General features: G+C 43.1%; 1 protein-coding gene across 5 annotated transcripts in view; it reads right to left on the bottom strand.

Moving 5' to 3' along the window:
* ANAPC1 (anaphase promoting complex subunit 1) overlaps positions 1-23,187 on the bottom strand; it is a 57,636-nt gene that overhangs the window by 20,711 nt on the left and 13,738 nt on the right. For 3 of the 5 annotated variants that reach the window (XM_048935257.1, XM_048935259.1, XM_048935261.1), the window contains 29 exons: positions 22,758-22,849; positions 21,714-21,853; positions 19,849-19,927; positions 19,707-19,743; positions 19,535-19,605; positions 19,224-19,402; positions 17,368-17,594; positions 16,126-16,244; positions 15,325-15,596; positions 14,628-14,862; positions 13,618-13,709; positions 13,317-13,451; positions 13,077-13,159; positions 12,846-12,924; positions 12,213-12,287; positions 11,109-11,185; positions 10,741-10,831; positions 10,595-10,648; positions 10,131-10,324; positions 9,819-9,905; positions 9,182-9,299; positions 8,269-8,346; positions 7,777-7,844; positions 6,029-6,164; positions 5,453-5,539; positions 4,863-4,958; positions 4,368-4,566; positions 3,191-3,325; positions 2,223-2,577 (listed from right to left, as the gene is read on the bottom strand). In XM_048935257.1, the coding sequence (XP_048791214.1) occupies positions 2,462-2,577; positions 3,191-3,325; positions 4,368-4,566; positions 4,863-4,958; positions 5,453-5,539; positions 6,029-6,164; positions 7,777-7,844; positions 8,269-8,346; positions 9,182-9,299; positions 9,819-9,905; positions 10,131-10,324; positions 10,595-10,648; positions 10,741-10,831; positions 11,109-11,185; positions 12,213-12,287; positions 12,846-12,924; positions 13,077-13,159; positions 13,317-13,451; positions 13,618-13,709; positions 14,628-14,862; positions 15,325-15,596; positions 16,126-16,244; positions 17,368-17,594; positions 19,224-19,402; positions 19,535-19,605; positions 19,707-19,743; positions 19,849-19,927; positions 21,714-21,853; positions 22,758-22,849 (3,451 nt within the window). In that variant the 3' untranslated portion in view covers positions 2,223-2,461. Of the gene's footprint in view, positions 1-59; positions 2,578-3,190; positions 3,326-4,367; positions 4,567-4,862; positions 4,959-5,452; positions 5,540-6,028; positions 6,165-7,776; positions 7,845-8,268; positions 8,347-9,181; positions 9,300-9,818; positions 9,906-10,130; positions 10,325-10,594; positions 10,649-10,740; positions 10,832-11,108; positions 11,186-12,212; positions 12,288-12,845; positions 12,925-13,076; positions 13,160-13,316; positions 13,452-13,617; positions 13,710-14,627; positions 14,863-15,324; positions 15,597-16,125; positions 16,245-17,367; positions 17,595-19,223; positions 19,403-19,534; positions 19,606-19,706; positions 19,744-19,848; positions 19,928-21,713; positions 21,854-22,757; positions 22,850-23,187 lie in introns of those variants that run through there. The other 2 variants (XR_007374878.1, XM_048935258.1) reach the window with 2 other exon arrangements.

The raw sequence follows: 23,187 nt of genomic DNA, 5'->3' as shown, positions 1-23,187 counted from the left end.
ACAAAGCAGCCACGCTCAGCATTTTTAGTGTCTCACAAAGCCAGCAAGCAGCACCTTACCCTGGGCGGCCGGGGGAGCGGGCACTGAGATGAGCGCGGGCTGCGCGTGGCCGGGAGCGAAGGCCGCTGTTTGTAACGGGCGCCAGAGCTGCTGAGCTGAAACTCCCCCCCGCGCTCTGCCCAGATCATTGGTCCAGGTCGCGGCGGTGGCTGCTTTCAAATTCTGTTAAAAGCTTAAAAAGGAAACAGGAAGCCTCTCGGCTTCGCGCAGCTCGCACACACGCACACCCACGCGCCCGCCTTCCTGCAGGCAGCTCCCGGCTGCGCTGCCAGCACCGCGCTGGACGCACCAACATCTGCGCTCCACAGCTCCTTCCTCAGCTGAGCTCCCAAATCTTTGATTTTGGGGGTTTGGTGCAGCAGGATCAGCAGTCGGCAGCCCTGTGCTGGTGGCCAACTGCCAGCCAAAGCCTCACCTATCCCTCTGGGCAGCAACAGCACCCTCTCACAGGCACCTATGAGACTTTTGTAAACCCAGAGGAGGATGTCAGCCTCCCCCAGCCAGGAGCACATAAGGCAGAACCAAAACCAAGCAGCAGCTCCCAGAGCTTCCCCTTCCCAAGTCAGCAGTCGGCCCATTGCATTCAAGGTTTCAAAACCACCTCGAGTTTTCTGCAAAGCTTGTGCCTGGCACATTTCCCCAGTTGTGGAAATTTTACCTCTGCCCAGGTGCTCAGGCAGAGGCCATCTGGGAGGGGACAGAGTCAGCCTGAAGCCCCGAGGTTTAACTCACACACCAAAGGAGGTGCCTGTGGAATAGGTGGGTTTTGGTTTTCTTTTTATACAACTAAAACCTAACGTGTCTGTCTTCAGCTGCCATTGAGGCACTGCCAGGTGCTCCCCTCTCTCCCAAATGCAGATCCTCCATCTCCTCATGCACTCCAGTCACATCTGATTTCCTGCAGCACACACTGCTCCACCCAGTGATCAGGCTCACCTTCTTCTGCAGCCCCTGCTCTGACCCAGAGCCAGCTGCAGGAGCTGGAGGACAGGCAGCCCAGGTCACTGGGAGCAGCTCAAGGGCAGCTATTCTGAGTTCTGTGCTTTGTCCATCACATCAGTTAACCTCCCTTGGAACAGAACATTGACTTTCCTGTGATAGGTGCCCAAAGTTCCAAACAGCTTTAAAAAAAAAAAAAAATGAGGGGAAGGAAATGGGATTTGTTATGGGCTCAACACGGCTGGAACACAGCTCTTCACTTCAGGACATCTTAAAACGACTGAAACCTCAGTTACTACACAAGGATTCTTTAGAAAAAAAAAATTACAAGCTTTAAGTGTTCTTACACCTTTTGCTTTCTCCATCATCACTCTTAGCTGTCTTCATCCATTTCTCCCCTCCCTAAGGCCCTCTGGCTCCCCTGTGTGAGGGTTTGGAGAAAAGGAGATCAAAGTCACTGCAGAAGGAGATCAAACTTCAAGTTTCAGAATACACAAGCCCAACAACTTGGCTCTGGCTGCTCTTCTAGAAGTAATCATTCAACCCCTGGCTGCTTTTATTGGAGTAACTCCACCTGTTTTATGAAAAATTAAGTGCTTTGCCTGCCCAGAACAAATAGAGAGCAGCCGCGCTCCAAGATCAGTGCGCTGGGGAAACACATCAGGAATTGTAGCAGAGATGAAGGAAACACAAATGAATGCCCAATTATTTAAATTGTCTGCAAGTAGTTTCAGTTCTTGCCCAGACATAACGTAACGTAGTGGAGGCAGGTGTTTTCTCAGCAGCAACTGACTAATTGCAGAACAAAGGTTACAAAAGGAGAGAGATGTAAACAGTGCAGTATTGAGTGTATTGTGGACAAGTCGGAGCAAAACAGTTCAGACCCAAAGAAACCTTATGCCTATAGAACAGATTCTACTTTAGGCTCCGTGAGAGGGAAAAAATGGCATGAATGAGACTGAAGGATCATGTCAGTTCTTGAAAAGCACACTTGGCAAGATGCAAGCAGCACGGCAGGTGGCTTGCTTTCCCTTCCAACCCAAGCCCCAAGAGGAAAAGCAAGTCTGGCATCTTCTGGGCTGCTCATCTCCTGGCATCTACAGGACCTCATGGAAGCAGATTATGATGCACTGAAGCAAGGAAGCTACAAAAACAAGCAAGTTACGTGGTTCCAGCCAAGGTCTTTTCAGAACTCAGCACAAAGTATGTACTTGAAAACAATCTTTAGTTATGAAAGTAAATTTATTATTTGTTCACTTTCACACCATTTCTTATTCTCCTAGCAGTTTATACTGTTGGTCACAGTTATCACAAGGGGCAAGACTGAAGTTTGTTGTTTGTGAAGTTCCAAAAGAAAGTACGTTTTTACCTGGATGTTTTTGAACAGCATGGAACAACACTGGCTCTGTCGCTCAGTAACCTCATGTAAAATGAGCACAACGTGGACTTCCATGCCAGAACACTACAGCACCATGGACTGGGGATTTTTAAGCAACACAGGAGCAAGCCTTAGTAATGCACGAACCAGCACATTCCACTGCTTGAACTTCAAAAGCATCTCGGAGAAGTTGGTGATTCCTGGAGAGATGACAGAAAGCAAGAAAGCAATCACATACTGGTGTAACACTTGCACAGGAATGGAACTATCAAGAGAGGAAAGTGTCAGCGTTCAGGGAGAATTTCTGGACACACACCATCAATTTTGCTGTAATGCCTGTTAAAAAGCAAGTCCTTGTAGCAGAATTTTAAGCCATCTCTGTCTTCAGACATCTCTGTCTCTGGATCTCCAGTCAGATTGCCACTGGAAATCCCAAAGGGAATGCTAACACTGTGACTAGGTACTTACAGGAAAGATTGAAGGACACTTAAGATAGGGCTAGCCTAAAGAAAGGAATGCTTACTCCTGCCATAGGCCTCCTCATCTAGTTCAGCTGCCTGTGAGGATCTCATTTCCTGCAGGTCTGGAGAAAGCCAAGACATCCATAGTGGATAATGCTGGCTGCTCTAGTCCTGCATCAAGTCTTTAACTCCTGTGCCCAGATTCAAGGCAATTAACAAAGAATAAAAATTGATGTTAATTACTTTCAGAGAAGCACAGCCACGTAATGGAGAAGGATGCACTTAGTCCAGCATACCAGATCAAACTCAAATGCACGCATCCACCCAAATTCAGCATGTACTCCAGCCTTACCTTCCAGGCCTCCAGCTGCCAGCTGACCAGGCAATGGGACCGAGTGGTAAACAAGGAAGCATGCCAGCATGTTCTGCTGGGATTCATCTTTAAGCTGCCTGCTTAAGTAGGAACGCAGGCAGACATCTCCTCCAGCTGCAATGCATGAGACACACTGATGAAATTTAGGGAGCACGTGAAGATGGAAGAAAAGGTGAGACATAACAGTGCATCACCAGGAAGAGCCTGCTGAAAAGTCTCCATCTCCCCATAGGAGGTGGGCTAAGGGTTTTCTTTAAAAACCTCTGTCCTTCTGTTACATTACCCTACACCTTGCTTTCTGCTGTGCTCATCCACTACTCTTGCTCTAGATAATTATCTTAACACAAGATTAGGGAAATTTTCCCTAACATAGCATAAAATCTTCAGAGTTAGTAAAACCTCCCACACACTACAGCCATCATACTTAATTCAGTGGATGCTTCACTCCAAATGCACTACACACTAAGAAAACTCAGATGGGGCAACCAACCTTCAGTTTTGGCACCACAACCATACACGAGGAGATAACATTCATGCACGTGCAAACACAGAAGTACTCAAACAGAACAAAATAAATCAATAGTACAAACACCATATTACTAGTTTCCTGCTAACAGGGAGTACCTAACAATCATTCCTGGAGACTTTCCAGTTGCAGTATCGTCAGGTGGTCAGAGAACACTCCAGCATTTGTATTTTTGGTGTTAATATTTGAGAGATTAAAGCCTCAGAAAAAGAGCAACTATTTCGAGGGCAGTAGCTGGAGCTCATTGATGGCACTCTATCAGTCAGACAGACTACAGTAACCCAGTCTTTCCCTGACAGACTTCCAGTACCACATTGAAGAAGGTCTAAGCAGTAAGCTGGTAGGCAAGCTATGAAAGCAGCAGTCACACATGAGCAAGACTTCAGACCTCTGTGTAAACTGCACTGCTGAAGAATTCCCTTCAATTGTAAAACCCATCCTTTTTGTCTCAGCTAAGCAATATATGATCCTAAGGTTAAAATACATGGCAACAAGTTGTTGCATGCTAACATTCATTGCCTTCTCTTCAGTTTTTCCAGTGCTTTTAAGCAAAAGTCAAGCTAAATCAGCAAAATGAGGATAACACTGCATTGTGACCACAGCTGTAGGTTTAAAGTCAGTTCTCCATACCTTGAAGCCACTGATCCAGAGCTTTATCAATAGTGCACTTCATCACAGGCAGAAATTCAGAGTTCATGAAGAGTCCTCTGTTTGGATTCCTGCTCATCCTCCCCTGGTGACATCTAGAATTGAAGAATTCTAGCACCAGCTTTATCTGCCCCAGCTCAAATGTCTCAGACATTTCTCCTCTTTCCAATCTCCTCACAGCCTAGCAGAGGGAAACACAAAGCAACTGTGAGAACGGGAACTCAAAGAAAGAAAAGCAACCTGAAAAACTCCTCTCTCCAACGGGATCCCCTTTCAGCCATCAGTTAACCTCCTTGTGTAATTAGTTTTTACAGCCTTACACTATTTTCCAATTTGCTTTTAAAATCACCACTCTTCCTATAAGCTCACCAACGTATCCCCCATTCTTTATTTCCATAGGAGGGCATGCAATGCACATTCTTCTGCCAAAGCACAGCTTAAAGAAAACAGTTACAATAAACACAGTATTTACTTCACCTGATCTATTGCTATGTAGGTGGGCAGCATCTCTGGTTTTTCTTGGGTAACGCACTCATAGAGAATGGAAGAGAAAAAATCCAGCATCTCCTGTTTCTGATAAAACACACGTTTTACAAAGTGCACACTGCTCCAATTTCCTTCCACTCAAGTCAACCCACCCACTGATGTTCCACAAATTGATGATAGCTGGGCAATGCCAAGCAGCTTGCTCTCCTTCTCATGATTATTAACACAGGGTGTGACACAGCTGTATTTTACTTGCACCCTTAGGTGACTTTGTGCAGAGAAATAGAGCCCTCTTCTGCAGTGACTCCACCTGAATGCTGCAGGACACTGCACAGGACTCTCAGGATTTGGTCAGTGCATTCTGCAGTGAACACAGCACAACCATTGGTGTATTTTGTAGCTTAACCAACTCTGAGGTTGCATGAACAACTGAAGAGTTAGTGCTATTTCGCACTAAAAGCATCCCTCAGACAACTCCCAAAGGACTGAATTTTGTTCCTCACATCTTAACTGATTTCTTTCCCACCTTTCCACCTTTGACTCATGAAAAAGGAAGCACAGTTCACATGCACACATCATACCTGGCCCATGTTCACAGTTGGTTTGCAAAAATACTCAGCAAACAATAACAGAGCAGGATCAGATGTAAAAGCAGAAATATCTTCTGGCTACAAAGTAAATTGAAATACACTCTTGAAACGAGCTTTTTGGTTTCATCACACAAATGAAATAGTGATTTATACCCATCTTTTCCTTCCCCAGTACACAAATGAGAATACTGCAACCTATGAGAAGCACATCATGGGCAGGATCTGTCTGATATTTGTGTCCAACACACGTTTGCATTGCAGCTATTGGCCTAAGTTCCCTGCATGCCTTAGGAAAGCCACCAGACTCCTTCTCCCTCAAGCAAAACAAGTGACTTCAGTACCCATAACCTGGTGGCAGTGCTACCTGCTAGAAATAACACAGCCCAAACCTGCTGTGCTTCCCTTTGTCTTTCCAGAGGTGGCACTCTCAGTTCCTCACAGCTTGTCCTTGGACACTCCTCTTAAGTGACATCACTTTACAGCCAGATCTCTTTTTAAACAAACTTTTACCAGCTTCCACCTCTACTTGCCATGCTGTCTGCACAAGAACCAGTAAGGCAGTGATACCTTGAATGACCGAGCTTCATTTCCATGAGTGATGGTCTGTGCTGAGAAACTGCGCCAGCCCATGGGATCCTCCTTGTAGGAGAGCTGCCCAGCTCTCAGCTTCACATATAAGACACCACCCTTTGAAAGGATTGATCTGAAATAACAACAGCAGTGCTTACTTTACATTGGCAGACGCACACAATGAGGCTGACCTGCAAAATAAACATGAGCTGCACAGCTCATATGTAATATCCCCAGACTTATGCTTTGCCTTGATTATTTAAGCTTGCATAAACATAGAAATGTTGGTATCTTCAAGGGCAGGCTGCTATTAAATGGTGATGTGGAGGCAGGCAATGGTGATGAAAACAGGGTAAGCCCTGCTAACACAAGGAATGTAACTTCCTGAAGCAGGTTTTTGTCCAGCACCAAGGAAAACCACGCAAGCTGGCAGCCACAGCTTTAAAAGCATGCTGTGACTCTGGGCAAGTCCTCCCTCAATGTAAAATAAACAGAAAAGACCCAACACAACCATCCCTCCCCACCCCTGCCCAAACCTACAAATAAAAGCATGTAGCAGTTCAAATATTACAAGACTTACAAAAAGTTGCAAAGCAGCAGCATGTTTACATGATTCAGAGTGTAGGCACTGACACCTCTAAAACAACTAAGTTCTCCATATTGAAAGCAACTACTTAGCATAACATCACAGCAGCATCTTCTACTAGGGCAGGAAAAAAGATTTTTCACATATGTTTTTACCTTCAAAACAATGCCAGCCAGGTCCCTGACATTTGAAAGGGCTGGGACAAGACAGTGTAACTGGTGCTGTGACAAGAGGTGGCAGAGTCAAAGCATCTGGAGTCCCAGAGAGCAGACAGAGCCAAAGGCAGAGAGGCTCAGCCACCCGTGCTGCTTCATTCTGTGGCAGTTCTGGCAGGCTCTTTTGAGGCCAACAAGCACTGGAGTGTGAGCAGCCTGTGCAGAAGGACAAGCTGTGCTGTGCCAGCTCTGGTGGGTGCAGCAGATGACTCAGGATGTGTCTGCTGATCTGGAGGACTCTGCACTCTGCATCAGCTCTGTCTGTTATCACTAAAGGCACGGACAAACAGCCACAGCATTGTAATGCCTAACTTAATCTCAATGGTGGCATTTCATGTAACTGGAACAACTATGCTGCTGCTGAAAGATGCAGCTGGCTTCTTTTACACTACTCACAGAGACAAGTAACACTGTAGGCTGCCAGAAGCACTAAGAGAGAATGATTTTACTCACAGATACTGTGATTCCGGTAAGATCTCTGTTTTTCACAGTTGCCCAATGGAGTTAAAAATGCAGTAAGCATTGTATACCTCACGTAACATCAGAGAAATTGTATTTCACAAAGCGGTAACTGCTGGCTAATTACTGTATCAACAGCCTGGGAAACATGACATCACTACAACTCAAAACTAAACTAAAACCATGAGATTCAGATGGTTTCTGGTGCTGCTAAAATCCCGCTACCAATATCTGTGGTTTTTACTATCAGGTTTTCCCCTGACCTGTTTTTGCATGAATTATTCTCATCGACAGGTGAAACCAACTACGCAGTTTCTTTCTTCACTTTAAAGCACTGCCAAATGCACAACAGCAAACTGATCAAAACCAGACTACTTTGCAAACCGTAGGTGTTACAAGTATGGAGTTTGTTGGCTTTTTTTTATTTTACTTTGAAAAAACACTGCAAGGTTATTATTCATTGAAGCACTACAAATAATACTTACTTGAGATGATTTGTTTCGTTACTTAGATCTATTAGAAGTTCCCAGTACCGTGGTCCCTTCACTCTGATCTGTTGATTTAAGCATTTTTATTATTAAGTATAAGCAGAAATGTAAAAGGTAGGGTTTTCTACGTAAGCCTAAAGCCCCCTCTGCCCTTACAAGGGGAAACAACCTTTTATCATGCTACCCACTCTGAAAACATGAAGGAGGGCCTAGCTTTGTCTCCCCTGCATGCAGCTTTTGGCACAGGGAAATCCCTGCTACATCAGATCTTGAACGTGTGACAGCCAAGACCAAAGAGAAGCACGTGCCATGAGACAGCATGTGCACTTCATAGTGACAACTGTCCTCAGAGCCACTGCTACAGGACAGCATTGTTCAGAACTTGGCTAGTGTTGGACACTGGATCAAAGAAACTTCAACTGTTCCTGCACCACGGGCAGCACAAAACCCAGGTGATCACGTTCCCCATTAAACACAGACTTCTTTTACCTGCTTCAGTAAGTGAAGCTCTGGAAGAAGTGTGGGTGCCATCATTTCCTCGGTGGTTTCTGCATACCACTGCGTGCCCTTCAAAATGCCATCAGGATTCACAAATTACTAAAGCTCACTTTCATGTGAAAAGAAAGAAAATGTGCTTCTCACAACACAGTTGCAGAGGTCAATCAGTTTCTGTTGCTGAACTCTGAGTAAATACATAGCTTAGCATTGCCTTTAACATTACAAGACATAAGCCTGATATTCTCAAGGAAGCATCACCACACAGGAGGCACACAGCTGAAATCCAAAAGCTTGAGAAGGAAGTGATAGTATGGATAGGGCTATCCTTCCACAGCAATGAACATCAGCATCTTTGCCAGACCCACAAAGGATCTGCACTGCAAAACTTCTCCCCCGAAATCTCAGCAGCCCCTTCTTAGGTCCTTCTCAAGCACCACCCATCTCACATTAATCTACATGAGAATAAACAGTGCAGAAAGCATTCTTTCCCAGAAGGCACATTGTGTAAAGACACACCAAGTTGCCAGTTTCAGCAGAATTAGAAGGCAGCTGTTAAACCCAGAAACAGCTCCAACTACCTCTATGTCTTTGGAAGTTTTCTTTTTAGAAAGACAAGAAGTCTTTCTAAACCCATGACTCTGGGTCAGTTATTACACACTTGAAGACTTTGTGGTGCTTTTTATTTGTCCTGTATTCTCCCCTCTACGTGTCATCAAAGCGTATGTAACATGTGAGTGGGCTGAACACAGCCCTTCAATTATTTGCCTAAAGAATCGGGCTTATCTCCACCACAACTTGAAAACAAACCCAAGACTGCAGGCCACAACAATGAAAATAGCAGAGCTTTGGTGTATCAGAGTTTTCAGTTGCCTCCCACACCTCCTTAAACACCTTTTCTCTTTACCTTGAATGTAACCTCTATCAGTGCATAACAAGGAGTGTTTGAGTCCACATCAACGGGTATCAAGAGCCTTGGATCTGCTGCCAGCACATACAAGTGGCGCAAAGCCTGAAGATGATACCTGTGTGTGGGGAAAGGAAACTCAAGACACGCAGTACAGGCACAGAAAAATCCCAAATATTAAGCTGCACACAGCTCAGTAACTGCATACAGCTGTCAACTGAAGCAAAGTGAAATCTGGAGTAATTTAGCAGGTTTCCAAGACTTCCTTAACATGGCATGCTTCAGCTAACAAGACAGGACTCCACGAATTTTAATTAGAACTGATTAAGAATCATTAATGGACAGATTTTGCATGACTCTTTTTGCTGAGCAAGCTGGAACACACAAGTCATAGTAGCACAAGCAGAGGCCTCAGGACACCTGTTTGCATTTCCTCACAGATCAATGATCAGAGCCATCTTACTACTTCTGCTTTTTACATTTCTGCAGGGGAAGAACCTGCACAAAATTAGCCATGAGGTGCCTATATAAACATTCTAGAGGATTTCTCTATGTAACCTCAGTTGTAAGGAGATTATTTAGCCTGAAAGTTGAGGAAATTTAAACTTTAAAAAACAAGAACTATGCAAACTCTTACCTATTGTCTGTGCTGTGAACAGGGAAGTGAGGGTATAGAGCACAAAGGAGAGCAGCAATGGAAGAATTTGAAGTGCTCAGTGAATACCTGTTGAAAACACATTTTCTATTAGCTTTAGTGCTAACAAACACATGCCACTACCAGATATTCAACACGTTCTGGTCTCCTGCAAGAGGGAAGGACAGTAACAAAGCGCAGAGAAGGAATTTACAAGTATGTTCCCATTACAAAAAGAAAGTAAATCACACATTGCTCCTGCTTTTCCAGAAAAGGTGGAAAACAAAAAAAACAGCCTTAGGAAATGGCAATTACCTTCCTCCTCCCAGAAAGAGAAGCCCCAGAGCCATGTGGTGAGCCAGATGGAAGCCGTAGTTCATCTCTCCGCCGGTCTTCTTGTGCATGAAACGGCAAAGCTGAAGAACTTTCAAGTTTCCAGAGCCAGCCACCACCATTGCAAGAGACAGCAGCAAGACGCTCAGGCACGTTTCGAGATTATAGTGACCTATCTTTGTGTACAACAGGGAAGGTGTCATTACACTGCTGCGGTCAAATGCACACTTCTGATCTGTCTACTAGGCTGCTGTCTACCCCAGAGTTTGAAAACCACATTCCACAGAAAGAGGGAGAGTGGAGAAACAGTGAAGTCCTTCACAATGATTCACAACCCTGCTACATTCTGTAAGTCTGTATGACATACAAGAGAAAGGGATGGTTCTGCTTGCATTAACGTTTCAGTGAGGGTAATCAAAGTAGGGAGAAAACTTGGAAGAACTCACTATAGAAGCTGTTGGTGCTGACAAACTTTTCAGGAAATCTGTTGCATATTTGTCCTGGAAAGGAAAGAAATGCATACTGAATAGAGATGCACAGGATAAGCTATAGCTCCACAGGTTCAAAGTGAAAAAAAAATCCAACCTCTTACCAAGCAGTTAAATGCTGCCTTATTTTCTGAGCCAGCAAATCGAAATCCCAGTGACAAGCATGCCCCAGCAATGATGTAGACATGAGCTTGCCTAGTAAACAACACAGACAGGAATTGACTAAGCACTCCTCTTTTTTATTAACCTGAGTATGCATCACAAGCTCTTATAATAAAACATAAAAGAAAAAAAAAAAAAGACAGATCCTCTCCATTACTTCTGTAACTGAATAAATTCCCCAAATACCAAGGGAAAGACTTGTTTGAGCCTAACATGTCTTTAAAAGTTCAGCTGCATTTTTTTTCAGAAGCAGAACTGGGCTTTGTAAGATATTCTTTATCTGCAATCTTATCTTTTACAAGTTACTTACATCAGTGTTTCTAAACTCAGGTCTTCTGATGAAGGCAGCTCTGTTGCATGAAGAGGTATACTGTTCTCTCTTATGATCTATAAAAAAGCACCAGAGAAAAATGAAGAGGGAAACCTCTCTAAGCCCTCCAGCCATCAAGGGTTCATGTGATACAAAAAAGGTCTGTTTCAAAGGAACACAAAAGTTAGCTTTTCTTTGACATGCTACTGCTAAAACAGTTTTCTAAACAGTATTTCTAAAACAATGGCATTACTATGTCAGAAGTGTGATAGCGTTCTGTGTTCCCAAATATCAGAGAAAGCAGAACAGGATGAGACCTTGTGAGGCCAGGGAATTCATCTCCACCCTCTATTTCTGACAGATATTATCTAATTTGCTCTTAAAAATTCCACACAACATATCCTGGAATATAGTTGATCCTCCTGGAGAAGAGTTTTGCACCCAGTTTGTTTGGTCATTGTGGTGGAAAGTTTAACTCCTTGCCCCCTCCAGCATCATTGCCATGAAGAATTCCATCCCATAATGCTAAATGGGATGCGAGCCCATAACAGTCAAAGTGCTCCCATAACAGTCAAAGAATCCTGCATAACCATCATCTCTGTCACACCAACAAACTTAAAATGTGTTCTGATGACACATTGGGCCAAAAACACCAGACGTCTCAGAGGATGGGAAGTCCAGCAGCCTTTGGCCCAAGCCCATGCACAAAGAAAAGCCATCTTCAAAGACAGACCAGATTTGCTCAGGTTATCTCATCAAATTCCACTCTGAATGATCTCAGAGCCAGAGGTTCTGGGCTTTCCTTCTAATATCTGACCACTCCCCCTGCAAACACTGTTTCCTTACAATATAACAGAAATTCTCATGATGCAATCTGTGTTTGTTACAGTCATCTTTTCTGCCCCTCTTCTCTGGCCTCAGTGTGATAAGTGAGCAGTGCTAACTGTTAGCTCAGCCCACAGTCTCTCCTAAGTCAAATCACGTCTCCCATGTTAAGGAAATGCAGCAGATTAACACGTGCTTTACTGCACAGCTCATGTAACTGAGGAAATGTTCACTTGCACAAGTCAGCAAGGTGTAAAATCGGGAAGCAGAAATACCTACTTGAGGCACGTTGCTATCAACCCATTCAGTGCTGGGCATGATGTCATCCCACAAAATCAGGCACCGAGCTAAGGTCTAAGAAAGTGACAAAGCCAAAAGGTGAGAAAAAATACATCAATGTTAGTTTTTAACTATTACATGCATCCAGAAATGCAGCCCTCCATTAGGAGCTCCATTGCTGTTTCTTAGCTTTCATATTAGAAATGGCAAAACAGCTTTTGTTTTAGTGTGATTAAAATTCTGCTTGGAGAATAAAGAGCCATAGAACAAGCCCTTGGGAAGTCTGTAACTTTAGCTGGTAAACTGGCAAGAAAGCACATTACTGCTCCCACAGATGCCGAAGCTTAACTGTTTTTCAACATTGAAAATTTGGGAAAATGTACAAAATGATCACTTAAATGTTTCATTTACTGTTATTTGAGACGTATTCTTCAAATGTCTCTCACCAAATTCTGTCTCTCTAGCATAGTGTAAGAAGCAAGCAGAGACTTCTTGAAGGTATGATTCTAGCTGACAAGTAAAAGAGCAGCTCTCTGTAGAAAGGGTTCTGCATGACAGGCATATGGAGTTTATTAAAAAGATGTATGTTTACCATCAGTAAAAAGACTGAGAAATAAAAGAAAAAAATCTTACTCTCAATAAAAGGAACTCTGGTTTTACAAAGTCCAGTAAGTACATGGTATCTGGTGCTTGAAGCCAATCAGCAATGGATCTGCAGAGCACAGTAAAGGAACAGGATTTCCAGATTGTACTACAGCAACACAAAAACCTGAGTGAGCCACACGGGGCAAAGCCAACATTATGGCAGCTTAAACCCCTATCACAAGCTACAGCAAAGTGCTTGAGTAACTCCAAGGTTAATACCTGTTATTAGTCTTCAGGTAGATCATAGCAAAGGCAAGCGTGGCTCCTGGACAAGTAACATCCACATTTATTGTGTCTCCTTCCTGTGAAAACACAAGCACACACGTGTACACTAATTGACTAGAAGAGGTGATGCGAGTAAAGATTCAAGGTCACTTCATTCATCGAGATACAGACTTTTGTAGACTTCTGAGCTAATATTGCTTTCCCCTCAAACGAGAAAAGAACATCAATGCATACCTTAATTTGGTAACTGGGAGACTTGTGCTTTTCCCTGTGCATTCCTGCTTGGAACCGCCTGTGACCCCCAACCATGTACTGGTAAAGCTGCTCAGGAACGTTGAGATCTGACATACCTATCAGATTACTGCCATGCTAAAGAAGAGAAGAAATAACAGTGAAATGTTTCCTTATATGACAAAAAAGAAAATAAAATCATTTGGCCAAGGGAGGTTTGATGATGAAATAATTCTCATTAGCCCTGCCCCAATACACAATGATTCTTCTACTAACTGCAGCTGAAATGAAAAGCAGCACTTACTCCCAAGCACACCATGCCCAAAGCTAGTCCAGAAGCCAGTGAATAGGACTCCCTGTCTGTGCAGTACTCCATTTCTGGTCCAGGTGGACGTCCTGAAAAAACACCACACAATTACACATACTCTGAAGATTGCTGGGCCTACACAAACACTGTCAGCAGAGTTCGAAAGCCACCACTTTCTGAAAGGCTGTTCCTGGTAATTTGGTATGTGCAGATGTAATTTCATCTTAAAATGTATCCCAGTCTCTATTTAGTGAACTGCAGCCTCTTAACTGAGGTTACACAGACATGAACAAGAACTTTACTGTTAGAAATAAAATCAGAATTACACAGAACGAGGACAATTCAGAGCAGAGCTCCACTGCTCAGAGTCAGCTCTCAAATGAAAACCTTGAGCCACAAAATTGGGAACAGAAGAATTTCTGAGATGACAACTGTGCTTCCACCAACCTAGCGAGTCAAAAAGCCTGCCCTTGCAAGAGACAAGTGTTTCTCCCACCCAGTGCCTCAACATGGTGCCTATGGTGACACAGCTACCTCACGGACAGACATGAGAAATAACAGGCATCTTGGGAAGCACCAGATCTACTTAAGTGCTGTAGAGTCAGAATTTCTGCAGGAATCTACAACATCTGGTTTAATAGGAATATGAAATGAAGGCAATCCTTCTACCAAGTCCCTCTACCTTTTACAGCTAGCAACCCCAGAAGCCCCAGACCAGTCCTACTCAAAGTTTCCAGACACAGTAAGGATTTAGTTCTGGCACCAACGATTCCGCATTTCCTCTGCTAAATTCTTTGAGTATTCTCTACTCTACAAACACAGTTCACAAGAACTTCTGCTCCTTTGAAAGCAAAAGATGAGGTTTGGGAAATGTGAGGTGCCTGTTGCAGTGGCAGAGGTGTAATTAGAATCTCTCAACACATTCAGATCCCTGATGCACTGTGGAAATCACACAGATATTATGACTCTCCCAGTCATCACCTTGTTTTTCCAATGTTAGCACCCACCTATTTCAGCCAGCAGAACCTCAGCTGTGTGCCTGTGTGCAGTGCCCTGATAGACAAGGCCTATTCCTATCACAGCAGCCACCTGCACGTTGTGGGGGACATCCAGCTCTGTTGAAGTTGGTGGTAGCAGGGCAGGTATGTGGATACTCAGAAGCCGTGTAATGGCCATATCCATCGTGCCCAGCTTGGCAGCAGAAACACCAAGCAACAGCCCGATACTTGTCATCTCATGGCCCTGAGAAAGGAACCGTATCAGCAACAAAGAAAAGTAGGTACATTCAGAAAAGAAAGGTGCCTGCCCCAGTATCAAAGACAGGTCTCACATTCTCCAACATACACAGCTGCTAAAGCTTTGCAGGCAGCTCCTCAGGAAAATGAATGCTAGCTGTTATGGATGTAACTGCATTTCCCAAGTTTATGATCTTGCTATAGAAGCAAATTTCAACCTAAATAAAAATACACAATGAACTGCTAAACATGGTTATAATGTAGATATTTACTTCCTTGTACTCCCAACATACAGGATGTTTTAAGAACAAAACCTAACATTAACAAAGCAGTTCTGATTTTTGCCTGCACCAGGAAACTTCCAATTTCAGTTCTCAAATATGCTGCTTTCTTTTTTAAAGCCTGTTTTGTTTACAGAAATCACGTCTCAGAAGCATTTCTCTCTGCTGCTTATGAAAGAATGCCTCACCTTTGTTAAGTAGTCATGTATATTGAGTGTGGCAAGCTTAGTGAGATGTCCACTGAGACCCAGAGCCATGAGGAAGCCAGCATATTCATTTGCTTGTTCAGCATTCTTAGGCTTGTTATAGATAATCCAAGAAGAATCTATCCGTGAAGCAGGCGCTATCTTCAGCCCAGCAGCCACTCCATTGTGAAAGCTAGCCCAGCAAGCCATGTTAGGAGGCACGTCGATATTCCCACTGTTCAGATCAACTGTAGAGTTCCTAGGAGGAGCACGGCCTGCCCGTGAAATTGAAATCGTTGACAGCAATTAGGTGAATCCAAACCCCTCCAGAAACTGCTCTGAATTTCAGTAGCTTGCCAAGTGAACACTGACAGCATGAAAGTCAAGCTTCTGATCTAAAGACAATCTTAGATATCTTCAGGCACATCAGATGATGAGCACAGTACACTAGATCAAAAGCAATGAGGACCTGCAGTATCTGCTCTCTGTATGACCACAACACTGAGCAGCTACACATCCTTGGGCAACTGCACTATTCTCTGCCTGTCAGAATGTGCCTGATATAATGTCTGCACTAGAAAATAATGTTGGTATTGACCATCCCAGGAGAAAATACTAGCAAGCAGCAGACTCAAAACAAAAAATGCTTTTTCTTCCCAAAGCCCACTTACAGTATGGAAAAGAGACACTGAAGGTGCTGTAAGATTGCAAGAGGTTCAAAAAACAATGGGGTAATAACTCAGAAACTCCATCACATTCTGTTCAATACTGAATTTCTTCAGAAGAAAACACTGAGCAACATACCAGTTAGATTCAGCTTAGGAATGGGCAGCTGTTCTGCTGGAATAGGATGGTAGGAGAACAAAGTAAACATTCCTCGCCCAACAGGCAGTGCCATGGTTCGCTGGCACAGCTGTAACAACCTGTTAAGGAGACCAGAACAAAACCCATTGCTTAATGTGTTCCAATAAAGTGAGACTACACAACAGGCACTGGACAGTCAGCTTTTTTTTTTTCCTTTCTGATTCAGACAGCATTATGTTCCCCTCCCTTCTTTTTTAAGTAGGTCTAACTTAAAAAAACCAAAGTCTTCAGTCCTTCAAGGTTAATCGCAAAGATACACTTCAACTGATATGATGCTGAAATTTGCCTGTTTCTCACTCTAAGCTAGGTGCTAGTTAAACTCACACCACAATTTAATTGCATATCAGAAGTGAGGTGAAAGGAGAAAGCAAAACAAAGTTAATTGCCGTGTGATCTTGCTATGACTAGTGATCACATCTAGTAATAACAGTGTACAGAATTAATAGTGTACTTCCAGGAATACTGACCACAGTTCTCTATGATTTACTCTGGAAACACTTTCTAGACTTGTTAGATTACTCAGCTTGTTAGGTCAGACAATAAAATCTGATGCATTCCTTTAGTTTTCTAATTCTATAGAGTGTTTTGCACGTTAAAAATGCTCTGAAGTTTTGTTTTTTTTTCCCCCCTTTTTTATTTTATTTTTTCAAAGACAACACTGTTAAGACCTCTAAAACAACTGAATAAAGAAGCAGAACAGGGAGGTGACTGAACAGGCAAACAGTAGCTCCAATAGGAGCTTTCAAGAGAGGGATGAAGCAGTGACCTTGCTTTCTGTAGAACTAACTAGATCCCCTGACTTAAAACTTGCTTAGAACAGAACAAAGGGCTCTCCAGTTTTATGGAGGAGATGGACTATGCTTTATTCACTCTCCTCCACAAAGTATATTTAATATACTTTCACATTTAATTTTCTAACCCTGAATGTCCTGTGGGGTTCAAACTAATAGACTTCCCCATGTGCTGCTCCAAGCCTAACAGCTGTCCAAACCAAGCTTTGATGCATATTGAACTTCAACACTTGAGTTACAAAACACAACTCTTCTGTTGTGTCCTTCGTTCAGGTCTGCCTACTTCACTGTTGTGTTCAGACAGAAATACACCACGCTGTTTGATAAGACATAAAGTCAAGGATAACCATTTTTCACCTAAGGGAAAGCCTGCTAGAAACAGAATCTTTACCGGTTTTCTTTTTCTTCTATGAAATCATGGTCACTGGCTTCTGGCATCTGCACTACATTGACACGTACAGGACGGGCACTCTGAAGGAGCCTGCGTACTTCCTGCACTCTCAAATCCTTGCTCCATATTAGTGACATGACCTCATCATTCATGTTGTGCATGCCATCCTCATCCTCTTCTGCCTCAGCTCCAGATGGACTATCAGAGGACAGCACTGGGCCCACAGACTGCAAGAGAACAGAAGTCATTTTCAGTAGGGCACAAGGGTTGCCAACTATCAGAAAGCATCAAATCTAAAACTAGAAAAAAACTAGATCAAAACTAGATCTAACATAGGCTGTCCTAAGGCACACAACACCAGGAGTGCAGGCAGATTAACAGCTGATGAATGAAAACTAATTTCTTCTGATAAATATGCGCTAAATCTCAATACATAACTGCACCACCCATAAAGCCAGCGTCCGTTTTGAAACAGGAAACTCCACCCTGCCCTCCTGAGAAATGACAAACAATTTGGTGTTTGAAAATCACTATCCTTTTAAGGTAAAATATATTCGAGGCATTGTTGTAGAGTGATAAAATCAGACTCATCATCGTTTTACGATTCAGCACTGTTAAGAGTTAGGAAAAGTTAACCAGCAGAAAATTAAATGCTTTCTTAATCAATGGTGCCACATCAGATTTGAATATATAGTTTTGTTTCTCTTCTACATGACTAAGAAAAACATTTCACTTTTCTGAAATGTAATCAGATGTCCCTGTTAAAAAATCCAAGTAATTTTAACATCACTTCCAAAGCTAAGACAGTTAAAATTACATTGACCAAGATGTACCTGAGAATACAAAACCCTTTTCCTGGCTTGTGAAAAAAAAAAAAAGTCAGAGTCTCAGCTATTATTCACACAAACCATCAGTCAGCTTTCACATAGTTTTAGATTTCAGTGTCCTCAACAAAAGACACTTCAGAGAGCTCTAACTCCAAGAGATGCCACTATTTCCCACCACCAGAAGATGATGTTCAAAAGAAAAAAGACACCTTTTTAATCAGTTTTCTTCAGGATGAAAATAACTAAGCCCTTTCTAAAAAAAAAAAATATGAAAACTGTACTTCAGAAAACAATGCAGATGTGCCAGTGAAAAAAGAAACCCCAGCTATGCCAACTCCAGAAGTAGACAGACTGAGAAGTCATAGAATGGCCTGGGTTGCAAAGGAGCACAGTGCTCATCCAGCTCCAACCCCCTGCTGTGTGCAGGTCACCAACCAGCAGCCCAGGCTGCCCAGAGCCACATCCAGCCTGGCCTTGGATGCCTGCAGGGATGGGGCATCCACAGCCTCCTTGGGCAGCCTGTTCCAATGCCTCACCACCCTCTGTGTGGAAGAACTTCCTCTTAATATCCAACATAAACCTCCCCTGTCTCAGTTTAAAACCATTCCCCCTTATCCTACCCATGTAAAGAGTCATTATTCCTGCTTCCTTCTCCCCGGGCCAATGTTACAATGGCAGAGTTTCTAGATAGAGTACCAAAAAGGCAGTACCAAAAGATGTTGGAGAGGAAGACTTACAATCAAATTGCTCTGCAGGCAGAACTTTTGAGTACTAAGCTTCAATGAAGTCTAAAATCTGTTTTACTGAATTTGCACAGCTGTGTACGTAGTCTTCCTGGGACAGAGGCTGGTTTTATACTGAAGCTCTCACATGCATGTAAATCCCACATTGCCTTCAGTCTTGAATTCTGCACCTTCCATGCCCCATTAACCTACACTGCCCGAGCATCAGCAGACGGTGGAAGAGCTTCTGCACAGAGTGCTGTGTCCAACACTCAGCATCACGAAATCCATTTGTGCCCATACTCACAGATTTACTCTTCAGTAGGTTGCCTTCACATGCCTGTTTGGACAGATCCTGGCGCCCAATCAAGACACAAACTGCCTCTGGCCAGTCTGAAGCAGGCTGCTCTCGGCAGTAATATATTGCATCTCTGATAGGAAGAGCCACACCAAAGGGGAGAGTCTCCAGATCTCTTAAGGTGAAACCTTTAAGTTAGCAAGCACGAAAAAAAAAAACCAAACTTAATCACAACTTGATATAATGCTTCTCATACTATGCAATTCTGATACTTCTTTACAGCTGTTACCATCTCACACAAAGATAAAAGTTGCTTATACCAATATTAGTCAACCAAATAATTAGCTTCTCGGCGAGGTTGGAAATAGATGTACTGTGTCCAAAACAGCATCTGTAAAATAATGGAAAATAAAGGAGAAGCCAATAAAACCTAATCAAAAGCTTCACAGAAAGGCAAATATTCAGAATTTAACATGGGATTGAAAAACATACCGATTGTCATCCTGCTCCACTTGTTGCTTTTGTTGCCCTAGAGAAGATAAGGCCAGGTTATCCCCTTGTTTTCCAAGTAAAAGGACAGCATATAACAAACAAGGCACCAGGAGACAGTGCAATGGCATTCAAGCTTTATTACCTGAAGTAATTTTGTACAAATACGGGGAAGCTTCATTAGATACAGCACTCTCATCACCAAGTATGTACAGAGCCACACTCTGGATAGGAAAGAGACACCATAATACAGAGTCACTTTATTTGCAGCTATTACTATTCTGCCTATCAAAACAAGCAGAAGGGAACTTTGGTAACTTAAACAGTGGGATGCTTTATTATGAATTCTTTATTAAGTAAATGTAGATTCCAACAACTGAAGCCAGAAAACTTTCACATTTTAGGTTTCTAAGCTCATGTTTGGAAATATTAACCTTGCAACAACTGAATTTTCTCCAATGATTGTTTCAAAGGTAAAAAGAATCACGGAATGGCCAGAGATGGAAGGGACCTCAAGGATCATGAATCTCCAACCACACCACCACAGGCAGGGCCACCAACCTCCCCATTTCATACCAGACCAGGCTGCCCAGGGCCCCATCCAACCTGGCCCTGAACACCTTCAGGGACGGGGCATCCACAACCTGTCTGGGCAGCCTGTTTCAGCTAGAAAATACTTTCAAAACAGAAAAACCATGTTTCTAATCATCTTTTCCGTGTTGCTCATGCTTCATTGAGTTTGTTTTGGAAAACAACATTTTCTACAACCAACATATTCCTTTTGATTTCCTCCCCTTCTTGAGTATTGGGTACTTCATGAAGTACCTGAGTGAAGAGCATCCACACCAGTCAGAAAAATCACAGTGATCCATCACTGCTTCCTTCTGAAATACTACCACAGAAGTTGGCACACCAAAGGCAAAGTCACATCCAAGCAAAAACCTGCCATGATTTTCCCAAAGATATCTGACAAGCTGCATCACCAACGTGCCAGCTCTGACTTCTGCACAGAGAAGTCGGGTTCAGGCAGACAGAGTTGGTGACAGACAAGTGACAGCCTGAATGAAAGGCACTACTGTTCTTCAGAGCTTGAGTGTAGGGTAAATTTTAAGTGAAAGCATCAGCACTTTAACAGGTTTCAGTGCTGCTGCTTCAGCCTTTCATGCTTTGAGAAGGAGGGGACAGGGAGATTCCTGGCAGTTCCAATGGAAGACTCTGCAATTACTCTTGGACAGCTGGGTCACAACAGGGCCTCGCTGCTCTGTTTTTCTCTTCAGCTCAACATTTCTGCTCCAAATCCTGTACTGACAGCTTTTCTCCACAAACACTTTGTGAAGAAGCCAAGAAGGCTGACCAGAAGATAACATCAGCACTAATAACTACTCATGCAGTTAAATATTTATGTTGATACATGCCCAAGAGAAAAGCCAGGAAATTCTCACTCACGAAATACAGTTAACTGAGTTACATTATTACTTTGCACATGCCACTACTGCAAACCACAAAAAACCAAAAACATGAGCAGCGAAGCATAGGCCATTTACCCTGCACTCATATGCTCTTCTTCCTAGCCTCAAATACCTCCTCCCAACCTGCTAAAACTCATCTACATCCTTCAGAAATATTCAAGCTGTGATAGAACAGAGGATAGAACTAGCAGAGATTTCTTTTCTGCTAAACATTTGTTATTACCCCTTGGAAAAAGGCTGACACCACAATGTCACAGGAGAATATCATGCAGACAAATGAGGCCTGCTTAGTACAGTAACACTTGGAGATGCTTAGATGTCCAAACAGCATGGCTACAGCCGTGCTCCTAAGCAGTTATTCATCACAGGCTCAGTACTGCTCCAGCACGCTCCCACTGCTTCACACATGACAAGCTTTTCATCATTTGAGTTCCCATGGAGGGCACTTCACTCACAGGAAATTAAGCAGCTAGAACAATCCGTGGCCACAGTGCTGCTACGCTGATAGAGGAAAGCACATCCTCTTTGCCAACATACGTACCAGTATTACCAGTTTGCTCCTCTCACAGATTCCTGGTAAGTAAGGATAAGGCTGTACTCTTCCTCCCTTTAGACAGGAACTCAGCCACTGAAAGATACTTGGAGGCTCAGCAGAAAAAAATGCGGGATGATGCATGAAACCTGTTTGGATTTAATGGTATCAACAGTCACGACACTGAGTTCATGGCAAATGCACAAAAATTGTTTCTCTGTTCTCAAAACTGGCCCTACACTACTTCTTTTGTGTAAGAATAGAAACATGGTCTTTCAAAGCGTTATGGATCACATCTGCCTTCTGTCAGATGCAAGTTAATAGCTAGACAGTAATGGAAGAAAGAAACACCTTTGTGCCTTTCAAGCAAGTCTCAGCCCACTGTGAAAAGTAATGTCTGTAATTGCTAATCTTCAAAAACCTGAGGGAGACAGTCTTGTCATTAAACATCAAATTAAGCAAGGGAACAGCCTAACTATAATCTCTTTGCCCTCCCTATCCACAAACACGAGCAGCAAAGCCTGACCAATATAATGAGATTATGCTTTGTGTGCCAGGAAAAAGAGTATTTTGTCTTGTATAACTAGCAAACTTCAGCTGGTAGTACATTAAACAGATGCACAAACAATAAGAGATCTTATTTTAGCTTTCACGATTGTGCATTCAGCTCTGCTTTATTTTTGAGGGACTATAAACTGAGAGCTTACACCAACCTATGGATACTTTTCACAGTAGAAGCACCCCTCATTACCAGGTTTTTCCACAGCTCTCCACAAATATTTCTCAGCCTGCCCAAGCTAGGAGTTTCCTGGGATAAAACCATCACTTCCTCCCAGGTCCTTGCTGTGAAACATCCCACGAAGCACCACACTGAAGGCACCAGCTTGTGACTGCAGGGTTCTAACAGACTTTTGAAGACAAAGGAACCAAGCAATCCATGCACAGCTTTACACGTGGGTTCAGTCCTGACCAGCTATCAACATGCTCAGCATTAAGAGAAAACTTGCACACCACTACCACTGAACACTCAGCTTCACATCGACTTAAACTCACCTTGATCAATTATGCAAGTCTGTCCAGAGCTTTTTACAAGGGCTGGATAGTCTCTGTAGTAATAATCTATATAAGCTTCAAGTTTCAAGTCCCTAGAATGAAAGATGTGAATCATAGTACAAAGAAAAACAAGAAGAAACAAACTCCACGCCTTTCTCCATTTCTGACATTTTCTGTTCACTTTAAATGTTGTAATATGCACCAGATACAAGGAGTGAAGCTGACTTCTTTAACTAGGGCTGCTCACAGGCATTGCCCCTTTGCTAAGCAAGTAACCTGCATGCTTTATTTCCTCCCAGTGCACTTCTTCTCAGTCATAGTTCTACTCTGTGCCACACCTCCACCACCATTCACAGCATAACTGTCACTACATCTTCCCCAAACTTCTAAATGCTACAAGTCAGACGTGTTTATCTGCAAGATGTGAATG

The sequence above is a fragment of the Lagopus muta genome, chromosome 2, assembly GCF_023343835.1.
Source record: "Lagopus muta isolate bLagMut1 chromosome 2, bLagMut1 primary, whole genome shotgun sequence".
Classification (NCBI taxonomy): domain Eukaryota; kingdom Metazoa; phylum Chordata; class Aves; order Galliformes; family Phasianidae; genus Lagopus; species Lagopus muta.
Note: the sequence above shows the minus strand (reverse complement) of the source record. Positions and strands in the feature narration are given on the sequence as shown.